Below are 27,009 nucleotides of genomic sequence, written 5' to 3'. Positions count from 1 at the left end.
TTAATAGCAGATTTAAAAAAAATGCCACACATAATTTTATATATAGCATGAAGATCAAAAGTATGCTAAGATGTAATGTCTTGTCTTAAATATCCATGTTATGGCTTACTGAGTTAAGCAGAATATATTTTAAGTAGCAATGAATGTAGGAAGGAACTGAGCAACAAGTAGCACAGAAGAATGCTTCAAAAGGTTAATTAGTAATTTTTCATATCTATTAATCATACTGCAATAGGTACAGGAGGAAAATAATGTTTTGGGTACAGAACCCTTCATCATATAACTTGGGATTCAACATACATTAATAACGTGTGTTGAATACCATGTGATGTGTCTTAGTCAGCAGTAGTGGCACCCACAAGAAGACCTAGAGGTATAAGAAATAAGAAGAGCTGATTGTGGGACTCAATAGATGAATAGAATCTACATGAATCAAATTTTGAGAGATTTGTTCAACTCTAATATTGAGTCCTCCAATTTATCCTACCAAAATGTTAGATTTCTCTGAACTTTAAATTACAATAGTGTTAAAATAATTAGGTTATTTTGATTAAACTACTATGATATATTTTGCTGTTACTGGAAGTCTTTTGAACTGTTAATAAATGAACACCGCTTGAATAAAACATGTTCAATTGTTATGCTTCATCTAATTAGTATTTATTTTATTAAATTATTAAACTTTAACTTAATTTTGTCCAGTTTTCCTTTTGGGTATTTATCTAAAGGGAGATGAAGCAAGATCAAAATGTAAGGTTTTTTTAACATGAACAAATGAAATAAATACTAAATCGAAGAGTATATTAAATATAAAAATGCAAATATATTTATCTTTGCTTGAATTTGGTTGAGAACTCAAATTTCTCAAGAAACAAATTCAGTATAAAAAGTCTAATTTCTTGACTGAATATAAAAAGAATACCGTATTTTTGGGACCATAAGACGCACTTTTTTCCCCCAATTTGGGAGGAAAATGGGGGGTGCATCTTATGGTCCAAACATAGCTTACCGGGGAGTTGCGATTGGGGTGGAGCGGGATTTCAAGAAGCAGAGTCCCTCCCTCCCTCAGGAATCCAGCAGTGATATTACTTTTCTGGCGGCTACACCTATCTTCCTGAAGCCATGATCTACGGGGAAATGGCTGCCTGAGCCGGCACATGTGCAGACTGGGATCTTTACTGGCCATTTACCTGAGGTCCCTTCTTCCATCCAGTGTCTGCAGCATTGCTTCACTTCTGCCGCCAACACCTTCCTGAGGGAACATGCCTTCTATGACCCCTGCTCCACTGCCACCCAGGTAAGATACCTATGTGGACTATAATATGGACACCCATCTTATAAAAAATTTTTTTTCCTATTTTCCACCCCAAAATTTGAAGTGCGTCTTACAGTCCGAAAAATACAGTAATTTCTTGACTGGCTGCAATTACTATCACAACAATTGGGTGGCCACATATAGACACAGAGCATAAATATTTTGAGAGTGTACCACAAAACCAAGTTAGGTATTTCATGGTGCATATCTTGATATATGTTGACCCAAGAACTACGGTATTCATTTAGTAGAAACTACATTATAGATTTCTTTGTATGGCTGTATTGTCATTCTTCATAAGAACAAATTCATAAGTGTGGTTGTCACAAGACAGGAGGTTGAAGCGAAATTGCATGCTTTGTTGAAGCTATGCAAGAACTTCAGAGAAAGAACAATAATAGGTAATACCGGCAATAACTCCTTATTATTGCTGCAGAAAAAAATAATTTTACAATGGTGTTAAAGATGTTTATTTTACTTTTTAGCATAGTTCACAGCTGCATTGTATTCTAGACCTGATTTCCCTAAGGAAGTAAAGAATTGATCTTTTGTCTCGACAAACTATTTTGAAAGCTAAATAGAAAAATTAGGCTAATGTGCGGTGGCTACCGTATTAATTAAAGTGCCATTGGAAACCAGAAAAATATCTATTAAGGGAATATAAGGTATAATATTTTATTTACCATCCTTTTTTGTTAACTATGATAATCCAATAGATATCTTGAAGGAGGAGCTTCAAAATACAGTCATAGTTGTGATTTAAAAAATGATAATATTAAAAGGAGACTTGTTATATTTTAGTTTAGGGTGACAATCTCATGAATAGGAAATAAAAAAATCGACATTGAAATATCTCTTAGGACAAACAATCTAGTTTCTAAATGCACTTTTCCAAGTTATTTAGCACCATTTTCCACTTGCAAGCTTAGAATTTTAACATGGAGATTGTAGATATCTGGTAATAGTGACAAATAAATCACTAAAAGAACTTTAGTAACTAACCTAAACAAAGAATTACAAGTTTTTCTGTTTAACAAGTGAATTTGCAAGCCAATAATGTCCTGTAATTACAGCAGCCTCAGCACAAATTAGGGCAGTGCTATGCAACCACAGCAATGCAATGCAGTAGAGTGAGGAGGAAAGTTAACTATGAGCTAGAAATCTTGTAGCAACTTTGACCTACAACCAGGATCCAGGAATGGCACATACTATCTTTGAGCTATTATAGGAGCAATGTAAAAAAAGAAAAAAACAGCTGATGTCAAAGAGAGGTGACTACTCTGCCTATCTCTTATCTGGTCCCAACACCAACTTCCTTATAACTAATAACAGAGAAAGAAAAGTTTTCAGTACAAATGTCTCAGATATGTATGTACTATATTTGTAAATCTAAAAACAATGTAAGGGTTTTGATTTTTTTCTTGAGGACAACTTAACTATATAATGGTTAGCTATGAAATGTGTAATGTTGGAATTTAACCGTGTAAGTAATTATTTAATTTATTCTGTTCCTGCAGGATTTAGCTTAGGACATATTCACTAGGCACACGTGACTCTCTAATTATCTTTAAATTATAATATATATATATCTACATTTACCCCTAGCCAGTAATCTCCTTAAATTATTCATATGATTTTGCAGAATAGTTAAGCTCATACATCTTGCCTAACAGCCTTTCTAGCAAGATCTGTAGTTATTAGCAATAATAGATATAAATAGCATGTATTCAGAGGTAGACATAACATTTTCTCAATTTATCATATACTTTTGATCTAAGGTGGATAAAACTGTCTTTTTGTGTCCATGTCATCTATCTTCATTAAGAATGAATTTGAGACTATTTCTAACGCGAAAAATTTAATAGAAATCAGAAAAATGCAAAATTCAAAAGAAAAAGTTAGCATCCAGTGCCACTATGTGTCCCACAGGTTTCAGCAAAACCACTTCCACCGCTGAGTTGGAGGAGCAAATTGAGGCTACTCCTGGTGCTGTAACACTTGCTCTCACTTCTCCTGATGTTACTGTATCCTGTTTAACTGCAACCCCAAACACAAGACTTACTGAAGAACTCCTGGTCCAAGCCCTTGAACATGATTTGGAATCAAGCATAACCATGGACCTGCAGTCTTCATCAGCAGCACAAACCCAAAGTTTACGAAGACGGCCAAGAAATTCTGTACAGATAGAAAGAGCTAAAGAACTTGCAGGTGTTACTCATAGAGGTATCTATACTATTTTATTTGTGACCCTTTGAAAGCCATTGATTACGGCCATGGTCACTTATGTTTGTCATATCATGGCTAAAAGTAACAAATTTGTTTTTTCTTTAAATCAACCCATTTCGAAAAATATATTTAAAAAATATATAAATTATTTTTATACTTAACAATCACCCCCAGGAACTAAAAGGGGTTCAAGAAGCTAAAAACTAAATAAAACAAACAATCCAACTCAATAATTGATCCAAATATGTCATAGCATGAAATGACAATACAATCATTGACAATGGCCATAAAAATGAATTTATTTATGGTTGAATTTTCATCAAGTTCTGTTCTGGAAGAAATGTTAACATGTTTTCTTCCTTTTTTTGAATTATGCTGAATATCTTATTTAATGAACATTCTCTTCATTTTTATAATATTTTCTTTAAACACCTGGGATAATCTAAAATCATCAAAATGCTTATTGTGCAGGTAAAGCATTGGCATATTATTTTCAAAAGCATCAAATACATATTTGGGATGCAGCCAAACTATCAAGATTGTATAACAATACTGACCAAATCCCATAATTAAGTCGGATAATGAATTTAATAAATTTTACTTCCTTCTTGCTTTATTTTAAATTTGCTGTTTGCTGAACATTTTTGTAGTCTAGAAAAAAAAAATCATTTTTTAACAATTTATTAATTTATTTGAAATTAATTTCATAATACGGCAAAAACTCTTTCTACTTTTTAAAATATTGTAAAATCACAATGTAAAAATGTACCTGCCTTTAATAATGTTTTTTTCTAGATACAGCTTCTTCCCCTTTTGAGCAAAAGATCAACTAAGAATTTCAGTTATTATTAATCAATCATGTCATCTGCATTTAACTGTATATTGGACTCTTAGCCATTATATGGGAATAAACAACTAATTTAATAATTGTTAAGATACCAAAGTAAACTGCTTATAAGTTTACTTAATGTTAGATTGTCAGAAGAGAGTTGAGGTCGCCTAATATTTCACATAGTACACATATACTCAAGACATAAAACTGGCCATATATTAGTATCCCAAATGTAACCTGTAAGCAGCCAGTGATAATTATCTATTTTTCTTGATATATTGAAATTGTTTTTATTTTTGTTTCATGACGGCCATTTTGAAAAAGTGACAATAGTAAGTTCAGCGATATTGTATTTTGGTTAAGACAAACAAGCTGACAAATTGTCATTTTGTCAGCAGGTTGTGTTAGAGTCTAAAGATGACAAAATTTAAAATGTCAATATCTCGTAATTACTAAACTAAAAATATGTGGACATTTTTAGATATTAGGTGCAACTTTTTTAATTGTGTGAGCAATAGTATTAGGAAAGAAAAATATTAGAATTGCTTAACATCATATCAAAATGTTTGTGCTCCAGGCCTATATTTCTGTTCTAAAAGTCTGCATGACTGGAGCCCTTTTTTGATAAAAAAAAAAAAATTGGACGAGAGAATTGAAACATTTCTAATCTTTTTCCTGGGAATATCTTTCATCTCCCTTGGGTCAAGATTGTGACCATGTATTAATATAGTACTGGTTTGTATAATGCATATACTCTATATATGTATATATTTATTATTTTAACAGTATAACTTTACTTTTTAGAATAGAAATTACATAGCTACCAATCACGTATTATGATAAATTGTTTAATTATGATGAATAAATGAGGATAACATTTATTAGTAGTTGTCATAGTAGTTGCAGTAGTAGTAATAGTAATGATAATGTTCTAGTATCACTAATTAAAATAATGTATTTGTTTTTTTACTTACCTAGATTGTTTAGAGTTAGGAACTGTTTTTAATATAGTTTTATAGTCTATAGCTAAAACTAGGAATGGGTTAAAATTAAAAAAGGTGAGAAGTACTCTATGCTATATGATTTGATGCAAAGCTTTATAATCCTTGCGCTCCTTGCACTGAAAGCATACTAAACCTGAAACTGTCAATACATCTTTATTGTACTAATTGATGCGAATTTTTTACTTGATAATAGAGAAGTATTAGGATATGTTCCCACATTGAGTTTTTGGTGAGTTTTCTTAAACTGGGTATTTTTGAAAAAATACAAGTAATCTATTTTATTTAATGAGAGCAGAAAAAATCACCAAAAGTTCATTTTGGGAATGTAGCCTCAGTGTTTCAACAATACACTTTGTTGTTAAAAAACAAAAATCATATTCATATGAAAGCATATGCTGCTTGATGTCAAGTGGCCATTAGTAAAACCTAAAATAAAGATATAAAACAAAAACATCTAAACTCAAATAATAGTGCATTGGAAAAGAATCGGATTTCAATAGTGTAAAAATGTGAACATGGTATCTAAACATTTTTAGAAGTTTAGCTAAGATATGAGATAGATACAGTGGCTTGTTAAAGTATTCATCCCCCTTGGCATTTTTGCTACCTCACAATCTGGAATTTCACACGTTTTTTAGGGTTTTCATCAGTTCATTTAAAGAACATGCCTACAACTGTGAACATTTGGGTTTTTTTTTGCTGTGAAGCAACAACAAATAGGACAAAATAACTGAAAACTTCAGTGTGCATAACTATTCACGCCCATAAAGTCAGTACTATGTAGAGCTTCCTTTGCGACAATTAGAGCTGAAAGTCTCATTGGATAAGTCTCTATGAGCTTTTGACATCTTGTCACTGTGATTTTTGCCCTTTCCTCAAGGCAAAACTACTTCTAGTCAGATGGTTTTCTTTGGTGAACAGCAATCTTCAAGTCTGGCCACAGATTCTCAATTGGATTAAGTTATGTCCTTTGAGTAGGCCACTCCAAAACATTTACACGTTCCCCCTTAAACAACCTCAGTGTTGCTTTAACAATATGTTTTGGGTTATTGTCTTGTTGGAAGGTGAACCTACGTCAGAGTCTCAAATCACAGACAGACAAACAGGCTTTGCTCAAGAATATCCTCATATTTTGCTCCATCCATTTCCCCCTGTCTCTGCTGCTGAAAATTAGCAGCACAGCATAATGCTGCCACCACCATGTTTCACTGTGGGGATGGTGTTCTTGGGGTGATGAGCTGTGTTTGTTTGGTGCTAGACATAGCGTTTACCTTGATGGCCAAAAAGTTAAATTTTGGTCTCATCTGACCACAGCACCTTTCTCCATACATTTGGGGAGTCTCCAACATGTCTTTTGGTAAACTCAAAATGAGCCATACATTATTTGTGTGTAAGTAAAGTTTTTTTTCTACCCACTCTGCCCATAACAGCAATTTCTATGGTGTGTCTCTGCCTGGGAATTCTGCATCTCCTTCAGGGTTATTTTTGGTCTCTGTGTTGCCTCTCTGATAAGTGTCCTCCTTGCCCAGGCTGAAAGTTTTGGTGGGCAGCCCTCTCTTAGCAGGTTTGTTGTGGCATGATATTCTTTCCATTGATGATAATAGATTTGATGATCATCAGAGATTGGGATATTTTTTCATAACCAAACCATGATTTGGAGTTCTCAGCAACTTTGTCTCTGACTTGTTTGGAGATCTCCTTGGTCTTCATGGTGTTGTTTGTTTAATAGTGGATTGTGGATCCCAAAAAATTGCCTGTAGCACATATGGCTTATTAAAATTTTCACACGATTTCGATTTTTGAGTGCCCTCCTTTTTTCTTTTTTTTATAGATAGAAAGAAAGGTAGATGCCTGATTCACTCTCATTAGGTGGCCAATTTGTGTTCTAAGTACCTTCATTTTGCCAGAAATTAATGCTATTGGACACTTTCATTATTATAACTTTTAGCAATCAACTATTTCAAATTGTTATTTAATATTCCAAGGCACAAAAGGTTGCATTGTGTTGTGTAGCCCTGTTTTATGTATCACTGACCAAAGTGGATTATTGTCACACACAGTGTAGGAAAGACAAAGTGCAAAACGAAGGGATGAAGGGAAGGGAGCCCAGACACTAAGGACAGTGGGGGTGAAGACCTTCTAGGCTGATCTGATATTACCCTGTCCTTCCCTACCATCCCTATATTGGTTGCTCACCAATTGCCAAGCAGAAACCTAAAACCCTGTCTCTCCCTAGAGCTAGGGTCTGGCTAGGGAATAGAGGGGATGAGCACTAGTCAGTACCCACTAACACTAAAAACAGCAAGTGGAGACAGACATGTGGGAAGTAGCTTAGCTTGAGTCGACTTCAGAGAGATTACACACATGTCCTCTTAGCACCAGAGAGGAAGTAAGAACTGCACTTGCTCCAAGCCTTCCCAAGGGGTCATGTGAATATTACCGGCACCTCCCTATTGCAAAGTGAAGGAATTTATACACCCAGGCGAGGGTGTTAATTAGCAAGAGGAAGGTGGCCGCTGGGTCCTAGAGTGAGACAGATCTAAGAAGATATCTGTAATGCCAAACTAAGAGATCTCCTGAAATCAACTGCAGGGCGACTGTTTGTCACATCTGACACACCGTGACAATTATAATGATAAAAAGACTTATATATATATATATATATATATATATATATATATATATATGATATTATGATAATTTAAAACCTTAAAGGAAACCTGTGAGCAGGAATATCCATGTTAAACTAAAGATATGGGCAGTATTGCGCTGTCATGCTGATTTAATACATACCTTTAGTGTAAAAATCTGCAGCCTGGTTTTCGTTCAATCATAATGATATATTTTAGTTTCCTCGGTGTTTGTGCTTTGGGGCGGGACATGTGGGCGGGACTGTTGGTAGGGTCTTTTGCTCAGAGGGTTCAGCCATGGCCCCTCCGCTGCCTCTGCTGCATTCATTTGAATTTTGATTTGGGTTCATTTAAATCTTAGCTGTGGGCGGTGCTCAAGCTGTCATTGAGCCAAGATCTAATTCTCTGCATGCGCCACCTCCTGTGCCATTTTCCTGAGACCGACAGAGATCGATTTGCGCATGTGCAGGTGCTATTTTCATGAAGACCGCCACCAGCGAGAGCACCGCCCACAGCTAATACGGCACTAACCCAACATTTAAATGAATGCAACACAGACAGTGGAAGGGTCATGGCTGAGCCTTCTGAGCCAAAGACCTTACCCACAGTCCACAGGCCCCTGCATACCATATACTATATGACAGCACCATACTGACCATACCTTTAGTTTAAAATGGATATTCATGCTGACAGATTTCCTTTAAAAATGTAATGATACGATTACACTATGCTATGTGCTGATCTATTAAGAAAAATTATTAATCACAGGATTGCTAGATAATAATAAGATAGACTAATAATATAAATACCCTACCATATAAAAGATTATCATAGCAGAAGTATATAAAATGGTGGCTATCTATAATATAATCGTACAAGCGCCCCTCTGTATGAAGTCTTTATAGACTGCGCAAGCAGTGTCTTCAGCAAAATGGCGCTGGACACACTCCTCCCCCGGCCTCCGACAGAACAGACCACAGCAGCTCTGGAGCACAGGGAAGAAAGATGAGTATAAGTGTTTATTTTGTTTTGCATGTGTGCAGTGTGAAAGGGATGAAGGGGCCACACATACCAGGATTAGCGGGTGAGGGGGCCACACATACCAGGATTGAGGAGTGAGGAGGCCACACATAACAAGATTGGGGGGTGAGGGGACCACACATACCAGGATTGGGGGATGAGGGGGCCACACATACCAGGATTGGGGGATGGGGGTGCCACACATACCGGGATTGGGGGATGAGGGGGCCACACATATCAGGATTGAGGGGTAAGGGGTACCATGCATACCAGGATTGGGGGGTGAGGGGACCATGCATACCAGGATTGGGGGATGAGAGGACCATGCATACCAGGATTGGGGGATGAGGGGTACCATGCATACCAGGATTGGGGGTTGAGGGGGGCCATGCATACCAGTATTGGGGGTTGAGAGGACCATGCATACCAGGATTGGGGGGTGAGGGGGGCCATGCATACCGGGATTGGGGGGTGAGGGGTGCTGTGCATACCAGCATTGGGATGAGGGGTGCCATGCATACCAGCATTGGGGATGAGGAGTACCATGCATACCAGGAGAGGAATGAGGGGTACCATGCATACCAGGATGATGGATGGGATGCCATGCATACCAGGATGAGGGGTACCATGCATACCAGAATAGGAATATGAGGTGTCATGCATACCAGGATTGGGTCATGAGGAGTGACATGCATACCAGGATAGGGATGAGGGGGCCATACATACCAGGATTGGGGATGAGGGAGCCATGCATACCAGGATGAGGGGTTGGGTGCCATGCATCTCATCATTGGGGGATGAGGAGGCCATACATACCAGGATTGGGGGATGAGGGGTGCCATACAAACCATAATTGGGATGAGGGGTGCCATGTATAACAGGATGAGGGGTACCATACATACCAGAATAGGGATGTTGGGTACCATGCATACCAGGATGAGGGATGGGGTGCCATGCATACCAGGATGAGGGGTACCATGCAAACCAGAATAGGGATGAGGGGTACCATGCATACCAGGATAGGAATGTGGGGTACCATGCATACCAGGATGAGGGATGGAGTGCCATGCATACCAGGATTGAGGGATGAGGAGGCCTTACATACCTAATAGGGATGAGGGGTACCATATATACCAGAATAGGGATGCGGGGTACCATGCATACGATGATGAGGGATGGGGTGCCATGCATACCAGGATGAGGGGTGCTATGCATACCAGGATTGGGAATGAGGAAGTCATGCCTACCAGGATGAAGGATTGGTTACCATACATACCAGGATTGGGGGATGAGGGGTGCAATGTAAATCAAATTTGGGATGAGGGGGCCATGCATACCAGGATGAGAGATGAGGTGCCATGCATACCAGAATGAGGGATGAGGGGTGCCATGTATACCAGATTTGGAATGAGGGGTGCCATGCATACCAAGATTAGGGATGAGGGGTTCCATGCATACCAGGATTGGGGATGAGGGGTGCCATGCATATCAGGATTGGGGATGAGGGGTGCCATGCAAAAACCAGGATTGAAGATAAGGGGTGCCATGCAAACCAGGATTGGGGATGAAAGGGTGCCATGCATACCAGGATTCGGATTTGGGGCTATGCATACCAGGATAGGGATGAGGGGTACCATGTATACCAGGATAGGGATGAGGGGTACCATGCATATCAGGATGAGGGATGGGGTGCCATGCATACAAGGATAGGGATGAGGGGTACTATGCATGCCAGGATGAGGGATGGGATGCCATGCATACCATAATAGGGATGAGGGATGGGGTACCATGCATACCAGGATCGGGTATGAGGGAGCCATGCATACCAGGATGAGTGGTGCCATGCATATCAGGATTGGGGATGAGGCGTACCATGCATACCAGAATTGGGGATGAGGGGTGCCATGCATACCAGGATTGGGGGTGAGGGGTGCCATGCATACCATGATAGAGTTGAGGGATGGGTTACCATGCATACCAGGATTGGGTATAAGGGAGCAGCCATGCATACCAGGATGAGGGATGAGGGGTGCCATGCATACAAGAATTTGGGGGTGAGGGGTGTCATGCATACCAGGATTGGGGGTGAGGGGTGCCATGCAAACCAGGATAGGGATGAGGGCAGCACATAACAGGATAGGGGAACATGATGGGGGCAGCACAAATACTAGGATGGGGGCAGCACATACCCGCATGGGAAACTATATACCAATAAAAATACTCGCCACCCGGGCGTAGAACGGGCTCAATAGCTAGTATATTATAGTGTTGCTGTAACTCACAGCTATTATTTACAACACCAGCTCAGATACCCTTGGCTCCACTTTGTTAGTGAATCTTTATACTACATTTCTCTAGCTTTTCCGGAATTTCTGTGTCTTTGCTGGAGCTTTTTTCTGTGTCATTTTATTTATCAATAAAAATATTTTTTACTCATTGCTGCTGGAATCTCTTCATATTCTGGGATAGATATTTATTATTTTCATTTTTTTTGTTGGTATATCTATGTAGTGAAGTGTCTAGCATTACATTTTTCCTTAAAGACTATTGTGATTGATTAAATAAATTATAACTTCAGATTTTTTTTTCTTTTCTTTGAACTATACATTTTTTTCTCCATTTGTCAGTTAATTGATTCTTTTCTTTCTAATATTAAAATACTTGTCATTCATTTTATTCTCACTACAAGTAAAAAATATTATAATTATTAATTGTTATTCAAATTCAAATAATACATGAATAATACATGAAATAACTTTTAAAATAGTTTTAATTTAAATAACATTTAAAAATAAAGTGGCTAATCAGATTAAACTTATTTTTAATTGTTCTATAAATTAAAACTATTTTAATTAAAAAAAATCGAAATATTAGAATACTCAATATCAAAGCATCATTAAAATTATTGAGTATTCTAATATTTAACATTTTTTTTCTGGGGCCACAACATTGCACTACTGAAGAAAGTTGAACAAGGTATTTCAAATTGTTTTCCCACTACACAAATGTATTACATATCTTTAAAATAGGTGATAAATGTCATGAGAATGTGGGTCCCAAAATTCCAAAATTAATGAAGCAACATGGTTGCACATGGCGCTGTCTCTCCATTCAATGTTCATAAGATTTATAGAGATAACTGAGTACAGTGCTCAATTTTCTCCGTCACAACCCAACCACAGAGAAATGTACAACGTAGAGATGAGTGGTACTTTTGAAACTCATAATCACCAGGTTTTCTAAATGATCCCCATAGATTTGTCAAATATATTTGCCATGAATGGCAAAATTGAAAAGCCACACATTGCCCAGAAAATAAGGGAAGCTGGAGAAAGAGAAAAAGAGATAGAGATATATGTGATATCCCTATGATTGTCAAAAAATCATTAGCCTGCTTGTTGATGTTTGAGCACTATGTGAAATGGCCCCGGGGAATTTTTTTTGTGATACTCCCCAAACAGAATTCCAAAGTGATGGAAATCGTTCGAACTGCAAATTTCAAGAATTTTAAATCAACATTAATCTTCTATGAATCTATACACTAATTCATAGATGCTTGGGATTAAAACCCCATTTTGCAATTGGTGGAGTTCACACATGGGGATCAGTCATTTAATACAAAAATGATGAATGTCTTTCATGGAATAACCTCTTCAACCACTGAATAATATTTGACCTGGTTTGGGATTTCAGAAAAAAAAAGTGCCCACTTACATCAACGTGTGAAAACGTATTTTTTTTCATAGCTTTTGCTTATGACAAGGAACATGTGTTCTATGATGCAGTACATAATTAACCTCATTTAATTTGAAACATGGAGCGGAATCACATGGAGTGAAAATCAAAACTGAAGTTCATTATCTTACTAAATTCTATTCCTTACCTTTTTTTTGTTCAGTCTAAGTTCTCAAATTTGAAGGAAACACAGCAAAAGTTTACAAAAGTAGAATAGACAGCAAGAACAAACAAAATTCATAAAATTCTCTAAACTGTACCTGGGAGCAGTACACTATTTTTTATTCCATGTGTACTACTGGGTGTATCATTTGGTATCCCATAGATATCATAAAGAATATTGAATCCAAGGTAAAATATACCCCAACTCATGGGATCAAATTGACTAGCTATTTGTAATGTAACCTGGCGAGAAGCGGGTCATGAATGGTAACAGCAGAAGAAGGGATCTACAGTAGAGAATCGCAGTGTATCCTATAATAGTCTACAACTTTATCATAAGTCTGTTATTTTTATTTATTAAATCCCCTTTTTGACTGTGAATTTGATGACGCGCAGTCAGATCAGGATTGAAAGGTGCAGACGAACATATTTTTGGTCTGAGTGAGATCCAACAAAATAACGGATTGCACTCAGACCAATGATAATCTACAGGGCAATGCATGTGTCTGCATTTTTCCTTGTACAGGAACTGTTTGAGGAAAATATTGCTGCATGGCTGAGTTTGATCGAATATTCGAATTGTACTCTGCCATGTAAGTCAATAAATGCTTTGAAAAATTGGATGACATCTGAGTGCAATTCGATTTCCACTCACTTAACAGAATGAAGAATTTTTTTTCTTCATCTTCTCCTCATCCTAGAGAATCAGAGCACACTGTGATCACACTCTGATCAAACTTTCATAGCGTCATTTGCATAATTGGCTCAATTCTCTTGGATGTGAGAATTTATGGCCGTCGGCTTCTGTCCTTTATGTGACTGTGGGCATCACAATCTGTATAGTTTACCTAGACAACTGCATGTTGCTCGAAACTTTAGTCTTTCAGTGAAACTTTGCACATCCATTGATACCCGTATTTATACACTATACATAAGGAATTTACTTACTACTATAATGCGCTACACAAACAAGCTTAAGATGCTTAGCAATTATCAGACATATTGCTCATTAACATTGCAATATCCTTTATTGTACAGTGCTTAATTAGGCAGAACATGATACCGTATTACCATTACTTATTGTCACATCATTCCATGCACTAACTACAACATTACGGCTTAATGTTTGAAATCATCTTGCTGTTAAGTAGAAGACATTGCAGCTTCCATTAAGCATCAGTGACTGGTTTCCCAGAATTCACTTAACAGTCCTATGATCTGAATCAAATGAGTGATGAGTGTTAAAAACAGAACAAAATGCTAACTACTGTACTTCCCTCAATTAATAATGTAACCTGCTAAAAAAAAGACAAATTTTTCTTTTCTGTTTAATAATATATGCCTAAAGAGGACCAATAAGATATAGGCAAACATTACAACATAAAAGATGAGTTGCTTTTTTCTTTAATATACAGATGTGTCCTGTTTAGGGTAGACTTCATTCCAGTTTAGAAGTTTCTAGGATTCAGGTTATGGCTGGAGAGATCTGAAGAAATATATAAGTATGTGATTTCCAACATTTTGTGAGGGGCTGTCTGGGTTTCCTTAAATTCATGAATTTCTTGAATGTAGGCATACCATACATAAATTTACATGCAAAAAGTCAATAGTAGCCAGCTTACCCAGATCGTAGTTTCTCCTTGGTCCGATCATCTGCCAGGGATCCGCATGGAGATGAAGGAGGCACACCCTCCTGCAATCGCTTGGAACCAAAACAAATAATGTCCAGTGGAGGAACCCTTATTTCGGCATTTTTCTTAAAATCTTTTTATTCTTCAACAATTCTTAAAAGAACATCATTCCTTTTCGGACCAGGTATGTAGATACAGTGGGCACTTTATGGCAGTGTAGAGGACACAGCTGACTAGGAACAGACTGCATGTTTCAACCGTATAGGTCTTCTTCTAGGTCTTTGTATAGGTCTTCTTCTAGTTAAGACCTAGAAGAAGACCTATACGGTTGAAACGCGTAGTCTGTTCCTAAACAGCTGTGTCCTCTATACTGCCATAAAGTGCCCACTGTATGTACATACCTGGTCCGAAAAGGAATGATGTTCTTTAATGAATTGTCGAAGAATAAAATATTTTAAGAAAAATGCCGAAATAAGGGTTCCTCCGCTGGACTTTATTTCTTTTGGTTCCATACATAAATTTAGGCATTTCATACATGATACCAAATTGCAATATTCATACCTGCATAATAAGTAAACAGTGTTAATTCTGTCTGCCCACCTTAGTTACATCTCTCATCAGCTTCTTGTTTCTGTTTTCTTGATTAGAACTATCATACCTTAAAGAGGTTTTGCCATGAACGAAATTTCATTTTAATCAATAGATCTTGGAATAATAATAAGCTCCACAATTGGATGTGTTTAAATAAAATGTTCCTGTGCTGAGATAAACTTAAAAATGCTCCCCTGTGTAATGGCTGTGTCTGACCTTGCTCATACCTCATCTCCTGGGCAGGGGAGTAAGAAAAAGAGCAAACAGACATTACAGCATGGGATCAAAGCTGATTCTTTTTCTGAGGTAAAACTTCAAAGAAAGAATCAGCTGTGATCCCGTGCTGTAATGTCTGTATACTCTTTTGCTTCCTCCCTTGCCCAGGAGCTGTGGTATGATCAGACCATGTCCCTGTACGGTCAGACACAGCCATTACACAGTACACAGCAGGGACACATTTATAAGATTATCTCAGCACAGGAACATTTTATTTAAATACATTCAATTTTGGAATTTATTATTATTCCAAGGTCTATTGATTAAAATTAACTTTTATTCATGGGAAAACCCCTTTAAGGCATGAATTTACATCTTGTGGCTCGTGGGTCCTTGATGTGTGGCTTGCAGCTGTGTGTCAGCTTGGTGCATTAGCACCAGGTCTAGAAAACAACTATGAAGGGAAGCTTTTCAATTATAGACTTTTGTGAGTAGCCCCATAGAGAAGAGCAGATCTCAATGCACATATACTGGCCTTTAGAGATGGAGAGACAAATTAAGTAAGTTCTAAGCTGGAGATCGAATTATACTGACAGATTGGGGAGATGACTGAAGCTCAATATGATAGCATTTTGGGGGTGTTGGATGCAAAGATACCCAATTAGGGTGAGGTGGGAACCCCTGGATACAACTGTGTATTCTTTTCAGTGTTATTTCTCTGGGGAAACTTTGGTTGTCATTCTACCGATAATGTGGGCTCTTTGCGTCACTATTATGAGGGAGACATGAGCTGAATATCACTACACAGGAAGGGAAAGGCTCTAGATATGACTTGTGACCTTTCATTGTAAGGAAGGGTTTGGACCACTCCCCTAAGGCATAATTCTCATGAGGGTATAAAAAGTCATCTGTCTTTCATTCATTCATTCAGAAAAAAACAAACAGTTTGTTAATAATAGGTCATTATATGCAGTCCACAATGCCAAAATCAGTTTCCTATGTTAATAATGGCAATATACAGTATCTATAACATTTGGATGCTAGACTTCAATAGGTGAGTCTAATCTGAAATATGTTAGAGACCAGTGAAAGCTGCCATTTTGATCACACATATATTCAGACCATGTAAAAAATGGTCATCTGAACAGCCTAAGTGAATATCATTGTCCCTAGTGCGATCTATTGGATGTCAATAATTTCCATAGACCCTTTCTCTAACAGTCAGTCCATTCTTATCTTTCCTGTTGGATTGAGATGTTAAGTGTCATTTGACAATCAGATTTTACATGATAACATGATTTCATGATACTTTATCGGAAGATGTTTATGTCATTTCTGGCCATCTAGTGGTTGCTTGTGTCAGCATAATTTATTAAGTTTCATGGAAAGGTAAGAATGCACAAATCTGTAGTATTCTTTTACATATGCAAAGTTACCAACATGGAAAACAAAAATGTTGCAAGACAACTCCACCATGTTTCCTCCATGCTTTGTGTCGATTACATAGAACAACATATTGTACGTCATCACCAAAGTACGGAGATATTAAGGGAGGCTAGCATGGAAGTAGACTTTAAAAAAAAAACATCCTGCCCATTAATAGGATAAATTCACTTGACAGAGCTTTCTGTCACTTAAATTCCTTTAGTTTCTCGAGCAAGCACATGAACTCTGCATGTCTCAAAGCAATTAATTGCTTGTTTGCCATCTGAACTGAAAATGGAAAATCACTGAAAGGTTACAATTTATCTGTTCCATATAAATATTTTACATTGCTGTTTTTGTAAAGTTAGATTGTGCAGAAACCTCAACAGTAATGAGCTAAATGAAGTATACACCAGAAGTAATCTCATAAGTTCACATACAGTTCTCTGATGAGATTTAACACATGCAATAAAACAGGACAATGGAATCACTAATGAGAGTTATTTAATCCATAGTACTTTTCGGCATTTTTCTATTAACGTTGCCTTATAAGGATTCATTTTTTCTCGTCAGGACGAATTGTGTTTTGAATTTCAATTTTCCATGATTTAAACCAGTGTTTCCCAAACTCCATCCTCACGGTCCCGCAACACGTCATGTTTTCAGGATTTCCTTAGTATTGCAATGGTGAGTGAACCTGTGGCAGATTCTAATGCTTTAATAATAATTCCATCACCTGTGCAGTACTAAGGAAATCCTGAAAACATGATGTGTTGGGGGGACGTGAGGAATGGAGTTTGAGAAACATTGATATAAAGTAAAAAATAGTAAAAAATTTTCATGATGGGTGAGTTGGTAAAAAAATAAATTTTGCAATTGGGAGGAATTGCACAAGTGGGGTTGATTTGGTGAAAAAAAACCCGCAGTTCAGCCATTGTGTTTTTGGCTTTGTTATTACTGCATTTATTATGCTGTAAAAATAACCTCGGGACATCATTCTCTAGATAAGTTTGATTACAGCAGTGCAAAACTTTTTTTATATGTTTCAATAGTAAAGATGAGCAGATCTCTTGAAGTTTAAATTTCCCAGCTTCAAATCACTTTCTTCAAAAATTTAATTAATGACGGAAAAATTAGCGAGAATCTAAACATATGAAAGCTTGAAATTACTCAGAAAATGCACATAAGGGTAGGAGGGAAAGAGAACCTTGCGGACCATAACAGCTGACAATTTGCAGACGAGAGAGAGAGACAACTCCAATGACCATAGGAGCTTACACTATGCAGAAGAGAGAGAAATGACCTGCTGATCACAAGAGCTGAGATTACGCTCTACAGGATAGATAGAGCCAGAGAGAGCCCCACTGACTATAAGATTTTACATTTTACAGGAGAGAGAGAAAAGACCCTACTGATCATAAGTGCTTATGACTCGCCCCCTGGGCCGTGGGGCACACGGAACCGGGCAATAGTGAGACGCTGGGAGTAGTAGTGGCAGCCCAGTCCCGCGGCTTAGGGTGGTCAGACCAGTGGCAGTCTTTTAGATGTTTTAAGAGATGTCCGACTACGCCACCTGTGGATTGCGGTTATTAGGAACCGCCGCTGCATGCAGACCGCTGGGGCTGATGAGGTGTGCAACTAGGGTAGTGTGACTCCCCACAGGAAGAGTGCAGCCCCAGGGCAGTGTAGTGGATGGTGGGAGTGATGGTGGTGAAGGTCCCAGTACCGGTAGTGCCGGAGGAGCGAAGGAGCACACGGACAACAAGTTACAGTCCAGGGTCTTTACTCACAGTTCGTTTGTTCCGGGTCACTTCCGTCGGCAGTGACCGCCCAAGCCGTGCTGCGTCCACCAGGTGAGGGGCTCGGCCAACTCCCAGGCAGTTCAGGAGCATGGCACAGGACCCCCTTTAATCCTTTCTCTGGCCTGCCTCACGAGTGACCCACTTTTGTCCAGCTGCCGCGGACTTGTGCGGTTAAACGTGGGCCCCGTCATCCGCTGTCCTATATGGTGCCTTCCTAGCAGGTTTGATGAGGTGTCGCACCAATAGATGCTCACGACGACCGGTCTTTGGCTGAGGGTAGTTTCTCCTCCACCAACTTGGGATCCGGTACCCTTAATCTGCCTGACCCTTCATCCTGGATTCTCGTGGGTTCTTAGGGTCCCTTCCACCTTCTTGTTCCTGAGCCCTTCTGTTTCTCTCTCTCTTTCTTTGCAGTTCCTTTCTGTTTCTGTTCCTTTCTGTTCCTTTCTCTTGGAGCTGAGATGAGCCAAAATCTCAGCTCCCCTTCACCTCCTCCTCAGCCTCTCACTAGGCCCTTCTGGAGTAGAGCTCCTACAGAGCCTCTACTCCCTGTCTTCTCCTCTCTGGACAGAACCTAGATCTAAGATGGTGCCCACCTTTTATACCTCCCTCTGACCATGAGCCCAGGTGACCAGCAACCAATGAGCTCCTATCTACGCTCAGGAACAAACCCCTTTCTGCCCCTACAGCACTGGGTGTTCCACCCCCCCTCCCCACTCCAGGCAGGGACTTAGTCGGTCATGCCTGCACTTATGTCTAGTGGGAGCACCGTTGAGCTGTCCCTCGGAAATGGGGTGTGTGTGCTGTATGCAGCTAACTGAGCCCTGGTCCATACTCCATCCTTACCTGGGAGTGGAATATCACACCTCTGATCTGAGGTGCAATACCCCTGTAGCGGCCGAACCCTCGGGGCGCTACACTTACACTCTACAGGAGAGATAGAGGATCCTGCTGAGCATAAGAACTTATACTCTACAGGAGAGAGAGAGGACCCCACTGACCATAAGAGCATACACTATGCAGGAGAGAGAGAGAAAGGACCTACTGATCACAAGAGCTGAGATTACACTCTACAGGATAGAGAGAGCGAGAGAGAGCCCCACTGACTGTTAGAGCTTACACGCTACAGGAGAGAGAGAAAGGACCCTGGTGATTATAAGAGCTTACACTCTTTAGGAGAGAGAGAAAGGGAGAGAAAGTGAGGACCCCGTTGACCATAAGAGCTTATACTCTACAGAAGAGAGAGGACTCTACAGATCACAGGGGCTTACACTCTACAGGAGAAAAAGACTTAACAGTGTCTCTGGTGATGGAAAACGACTCTGCCATGCAAATTATGCTCAACTGAGAATTGCTGATCAGTGATGGCCCAGGTACTGACCACCACTGTATACGGTATAATTATCTGTAAGATGTCATAGCTTCAGGGCAATATGCAGAAGCCTGTGCAGCAATGCAAAAAAAATGTTAGCCGTTCTCTGATGTTTCAGCAGTGTGGGAAATTATGATAACGTTTTTTTTCATTGCGAATTACAAATCGAATCTCAAAATATTCAAATTTGTGTGAAACCTCGAATTGCAGGAAATTTGACTGAAACTCGATCCTGTGTGAATCAATCACCTCATCTCTATTTAAAAGTTAAAAATACTGAGACCTTTGTAGAACAATTTTAAGTTGTGCAATCTTTTTCTGAGACCCATAACTTTTTTATTATTCCATCTATAGAGCTGTATAAAAGCTTGTTTTTTTGCCCAACGAAGTGATATTTTTTATTCCATTTTGAGGGATCAGTAGTGATCAAAAAATGCACATTCTTACATTAACATTTTTATGTGTTTCCCTTTTTGCTCTTCACATTATCAGTTCAGGCAATTACACACATATCAATACCAAACAGTTTCCTTAGAGGACTGCGATTGTTTGAAATTTCAAATTGCAATTATGAAATGGAGCCCAGGAACTTGCTGGGCTTTATACAAGATATCACATGACAGGCATTGTGGCCTTCAGAAGGCTCCAGGGTGTCATATCAGCGAATGGCTACCGTCCATGTATGGCAGCTGTCCTGAAAGAAGCACTCCCATGAAGATTTTTTTTTTATAAATCTGTGTATATGCATATGTAATTTAGTGTGTATGTTAATATACTCATCTACTGCTGCTTTCTCCAGGATCCAGTGCCATTCTTCTACACCTCTCAATGACGTCACCGCTCTGCAGACTATCTGGCTTCATGCTGGGCTCTGCGTGACTCGGAAGTGTCTCTTACAAGGCAAATTACGGAGCATCAGAACAAGGCCCTATTGACTTACATTGGAAAAGAGACTTCCAACTCAGACATACAGTGAGCAGTATAATCTGAAAAACAGTGACGTCACTTAGAAGAAGAGTATAATGGCGCTGGATCCAGGAGAAGGCAGCGGTAGGTGAGTATATTGACACATGCACATTACATTACATGCACAAATACACAGACTAATTAAACCTTTCATGTAAAACAATGCTGCTAACCTGCAGATATTGGGTAAATCTGCAGGTTAATATCATTCTCAGCCTCTCCCTATGCTCAAACTGAGAGCCCCTGCTACCAGGATGAAATTAACTTTATTCCACCCAGCAGCTCCGGCTGAGTCGGCTGTGAGTCAGTGCCAGGTCATGGTTACAGCCGCCGCTCATTATACACCGAGTGGTTACTGAAGTTGTGCCAGCCTACCCCTGTAGCTGAAAACCTGAGGCTCCTGAGAGGATTAAAGCTAATTTTGCTCCAGGCAGCGTGGCTCTCAGTGCGGGTACCAGGAAGATTCAGAACACTATCAACCTGCAGATTAACCTCAAATCTGCACATTAATAGTGTTTTTTTACATGACAGGTTCCCTTTAAAAAATCTTCATTAGTATGCTTCTTTAAGCTGTAAATTTAGACTTTATATGTAAAGAGAGGAGAGAACAAGGTGCAATGGGTGACTCAGTATTGCAATTGTTAGAGGGGTGTGGGGATGGCTACTAACCTTATGAAGTTGTGCACCTCTACACAACCCCAGTGTAAAGCTCCACAAGCTCCGCTCTGCTGGTGGCTGTCATCTATTTCCAGCGGCGTTCACAGATCCTGATCTCTCGGTGGTGAATCACATGGTCAGGTTAGTTGCCTGTGACGCCGAGGTGGACGCCCAGCTTCACCAACACCCCCGGCAGCATTCTGGAGGGGTTAGGGCCGCGCAGCTTGGAAAACCAGGGTAGTAATTCTAATTAAATTCCTCCCACAGGTGAAAGAACAATAAATTAAAGGCAGTTCTACCGCACCCCAACAGGGGGAAAGGGACAATCAGTGAATATGAATAGCAGTACCAGAGCGCCAATAACAGGGCAAAAATATTAAAAGGACTGATTTATTAATACACACAACGTGTTTCGGTGGACACAGCCACCTTCATCAGGTGTGTCTGATGAAGGTGGCTGTGTCCACCGAAACGCGTTGTGTGTATTAATAAATCAGTCCTTTTAATATTTTTGCCCTGTTATTGGCGCTCTGGTACCGCTATTCATATTCACTGATTGTAAATTTAGACTTTGGTATTCTACAATGAGTTGACATTAGCACTGCTACATATCTGTAAGTTTCTACTAACTGAGCACAGCTATCGTTAGAAAACACTTATCTTTATCTGGACTTGGTAGTGCAGGTTCAAGGTTTATTAATTTATATAATCCATCTTATTAGAAATGATATTGTCTATACTCTGATCATTGCTCTCTTATTAAATTGCTGCCCTTGAACTTTTAATTCCATTTTCCATTCACTCCTGACATAATACTACATTGTGTATAAACAGACTGTCAATTATATGTCATTATGGATCGAGACCATCCGGGACATGATTTAGATTTTGAACACTTCATTATAAAATTCTTTACATACAAAAGGAAATGTATTCTATAAATTAAATGATTAAATATCTGCAAGCTAGCCAATTATCACAATCGTGGTGCATTACTGATTAAAAATGTATTTAAGCTCAGAGTTGACCTTGCAGAGCGTGAGATTTATCAGACAGCGTTCTTTTAATAAGCAGAAGGGCAATCATTTTAATTCATTTGTTTTTTTGCTGACTAAGAGCTCTGGCAAGCCAAATCTTTTTTGTCTTTCCTATCCTTCACCTAAGCACTTTGCTGAATTGGAACTTCCACGCATATAATTTACTAATCTGCTTATCAGTGTCAATTTCCCATTCATTTCTCAATTTTTGCCAGATCATCAGTTAACATTGTTTGGGTGAAAAAAAAATGTTAATAAAATAATGATTGCTTTATTTATTTAAATAGTGAATATATTTTTTTAAATGTTGCATTTTCTAACCAAACCTGACAGGTAAAATTCTAGTAATGACAGAGGCTTTTCTCTTTATCTATAAATCTGACAGCGCTTGATTTTCCTAGAACAGTGGATTCAGGGTAATATAGATGTGATAAGCAAACATTTCATCTGCTGACTACCTCACCTGCTCTCTTTTTTAAGACTTTACTCTCTCTGTCACGGCATCCAAAGTCGAAGAATATTTCCTATAAATGTGCAATTAAACTGTATTATAAATATAAAAAATCAAAACACATTAAAAAAACAAGAATAGTATATAAAGTATACTAGGTCACCTACATTTCCCTGCAGATATTGTGCAAAAGGGCTCATGCACATTGTAGTATTACAGCTCCATACAACATTGAAGTGTTGCAGAGTTGAGATGTAAAACCCATATAAAGCCATATTGTATCTCAGCAGGCCTCCAATTTTATATGTAGGCATATATTTTTTTCTTTTTTTTAGAGTTTTGCAACATGTTTTATTAGACATTATATTGCAGATGTGCTCACACCCTCCTACACTCTTCTATTAGGGATATCTCCATAATATGATGCTGTATCCTCCACACAGTGGCAGATGGTGTGCGGCACTCAACGGCTTTGTGCATACAACATGGTCAGATGTGTAAGGTTAGGCTGTGTTCATGCAGTCACATCATGGGTACATTTATTTATATATTACTTCAGAGAGGAAGAGGACCAGAACTCTATAGCGCCACCTATTGGAAGTAGCAATCCTGAAAGTCAATATCGACCTTTTAACAAGTATTGCCATATGGCTTAGGATAAAAGCCAAATCAGAGTCTCAATTTGCAGACATGGTGTTTCGGGGTACTGCCCCTCATCAGAGGAAAGTATGAGATCTGATTTGGCAAGGTGAGAGGCTTAAAACTGGGATCTAAGGGGTAACGTTTCTTCTTGTATACAATGACAAGCCAGGCCTGGTATGTCAGAGTAAGGAGACTTATATGAGCCATGTATGTTCCTCTGGGAAATTAAATATGCAAATTGCCTATTCAGAGAGGAAGAGGACTAAAACGCTAGTGCCACCTATTGGAAATAGCAATCCTAAAAGTCAATAGTGACCCTTGAACGAGCCTTGTAATATGACTTAGGATAAACGCCAAATCAGAATCTCAATTTGCAGACAAATGATTTTGCTACTTCCAATAGGAGGCACTAGAGTTCTAGTCTTCTTCCTCTGTTAATAGGCAATTTGCATATTTAATTTCCTAGAGGAGCATGTATGGCATATATGTCTCCGCACTCTGACATGCCAGACCGGGCTTGTCACTCTCCACAAGGATAAACATTACCCCTTAGATCCCATTATTACAAGTGCAAATTTAGAATATTAATGCCTACCCATGAACACCAGAGGTATTCACGAAACCATCCACAAATATTAAAATTCAAATATAATTTTATTGAACAATATAAAAAAAATATATAGTACAAATATAAGATTTTAAAGAGGATCAGGTGAAATAGAGAATCGTCCACATAGAAAGCATTTTCCACATATATAAATTCCCCTTGGGAAAGCACTATATTTGAAACGCGAGTCGTGATGTTTGTGTTGGACCCCCTTGGGTAAGCACTATATTCGAAACGCGAGTCGTGATGTTTGTGGTGGAACCCATATTACATATACTACGGGTAAAACCTAACTTGGAAACAAAATAAGCAAATACCCTACTGTAAGTAAAAAATAATAGTGTATATAAATAACATAGGGTAGTTGGTAAACACTGTTCTTGATCAAAAAAAGCATAAAGGCCACCCCATCGCGACAAGGTGTGCCCAAATGGGATTGTCCTATACTATCTCTAATGTTAAAACCTTATTATGTGTCAAAACTGATCTCAATGTGAACAAAGGCAGAGCAGGGCTATAGCCAGATGGTGAACACCCAGCCACGGGAAGGTATATAAATGTATTGACCAGCTAAAAGAAAGGGAGACCATGCCTTTGTTTGTACTGAATACAAGAACCTTAAGCAAAGCAAAAAAAAATTAGCTGGAGTATAAGTTGGTGTTCATGCAACATATAAGAGCATGTTCACACTGGCCATTAAACAGAGTAAACCTTAGATGGAAACAAAATGAGAAAATACCCAGCTGTAAGTAACTAAAAAATAATAACCCATATAAATAACTTAAGGTGCTTACTAAACACTGTTTTTGATAAAAAAAATGTAAAAGCCATCCCACCATGACAATATACTGAAATATAGGTAAGCATTATATATATTTCCTTCACATACCATTTTTTACTTCTTTCTAGTGATGAGTGAGTATGTTTTGTTAACCCTTTCGCCGAGTATGCTCGGCCGAGCACAGAGTATTTATAGCGTGCTCGGTGAAATGTTTGAATCACTCCCGTGTGCATGATTTGCGACAGTTTGACAGCTTTAATACATGTGAGGATTGTGTGAGAAGCAGACATTCCTAACATGTATTAAAGCTGTCAAACAGTCACAAATCATGTTCACGGAGCGACGAAAACGTAACCCCCGAGCACGCTGAAAATACTCGTGCTCGCCCAAGTATACTCGGCGAAAGGGTTAACAGAACATACTCGCTCATCACTATTCTTTACCCTTTTTACATGCACCAGCACTTCACTTTAAATATATATGAGAGCATATTGAATTTATTTTGCGTGTATCTGTGGATAATGCTTTCTATGTGGTCCATTATCTATTTCACTTGATCCATTTTAATATTCTATTTTCGTATTAATTGTTTTATATATATAATTTTTTAATATTATTCAATAAAATAATATTTCAATTTTAATATTTGTGGGTGGATTTGTGAATACATCTGGTGTTCATGTGTAGGCAAGGCATTAATATTTTGGAGTAATCCACAACACAAACCTTTTTGTATAATGATGGGGGGATCTATACCAATATATATGTCCCTAGCCAAAAGAAAAATATATATATTTGCTATATGAATATATGTGTAGTTAAATTTAGAATATTATTGGACTCAAAGGTAGAAGCACAGGTAGACCAAAGGTAGAACCACTGGAAGATTGGGAATTGTGAAAGTGATATAAATACCAAAATGCCGCCTAAAATTGTGAAAATGAAAAAATTACTTGGCGCAGGCTTTTTAAAGTGTTTGCCCAGGATAGAGATATTGATGACCTATGAGTAGAATAATAATATTACCATTACTGGTAAAGCTGTACCAAAGATGAGCGAATCGGCAGAATTATGTTTCTGAGAGATCCACACAAAAGCTGGGCAAATTTGATTTGGTCTGAATAAATTTGGTCCAAACCAAAAGTGCCGGATTCCTATTTATCATGTTCTTTCCAAACCACAAATGGATTTAGAAAAGTACAATATTAGGCTACGTGCCCATGTTGAGCTGTTGGTGAGTTCTTAACTTTTAATATTTTTGGCAACATTTCTGCACCTATTACGTAAATTAGTTTACTTGCATTTTTTCATTGCATTTTTGAGTGCAGTTTTTTACTTGCGTTTATTCACATTTTTGATGCTGCGTTTTTTGCCTCTTGTTGGTTTGTCATGTTTTTAAAAAAGCTGCCTTGTTTTTGATACTTTTCAATTCTAGCTTATAGCGCTTACTAGACCTCATCTCTTCTAGCACTTACTAGACCTCATCCCACCCTATAAGGTCACATGGGGAGCAATTCACTTAACGATAGATGACTGAGTGGAGACCTGTAGTGAACTGTGACAGGTGATTACAATATTTTATTATTTATTTTAACCCCTTCAAACCCTATAAACAATCAACAAAAAGGGGTGCAAGCTAGCCACCATTTTACTTGATTCTTGCAAATTCAATTGTAAAAAAAATGTGGATTCTGGCAAATCCAAATTTTTTGGGGAAATATGTAATGATTTTGATGTGCACCAAAAGTCAATTTGCTCAACTCTAACGAGTACACAATACTATTTTGATGTTTGTCTCTAGTACAGTTAAATTAGTCACTTTGTACTGTGCAATTTAATTCATTGAAATAATAGTTCATTTTGCTTTAACATATTTCCAATTAGATGCTTAATTCTGTATTTTCTTT

The 27,009-nt window shown here is 38.3% G+C and overlaps 1 protein-coding gene across 7 annotated transcripts in view; it reads left to right on the top strand.

Moving 5' to 3' along the window:
* The window catches only part of CSMD3 (CUB and Sushi multiple domains 3), a 2,085,767-nt gene that overhangs the window by 837,275 nt on the left and 1,221,483 nt on the right, over window positions 1-27,009 (top strand). For 3 of the 7 annotated variants that reach the window (XM_073679787.1, XM_073679785.1, XM_073679784.1), the window contains exon 7: window positions 3,245-3,538. The exons of the other annotated variants lie outside the window; for them this stretch is intronic. In XM_073679787.1, the coding sequence (XP_073535888.1) occupies window positions 3,245-3,538 (294 nt within the window). The remainder of the gene's footprint in view (window positions 1-3,244; window positions 3,539-27,009) is intronic. 7 annotated transcript variants of the gene reach the window in all.

Source organism: Phyllobates terribilis, unplaced genomic scaffold, assembly GCF_046119375.1.
Source record: "Phyllobates terribilis strain yellow unplaced genomic scaffold, ASM4611937v1 Scaffold_4__5_contigs__length_816908805, whole genome shotgun sequence".
NCBI lineage: Eukaryota > Metazoa > Chordata > Amphibia > Anura > Dendrobatidae > Phyllobates > Phyllobates terribilis.
The sequence above is the reverse complement of the archived record's forward strand: the minus strand, read 5'-3'. Positions and strand labels throughout refer to the sequence as shown.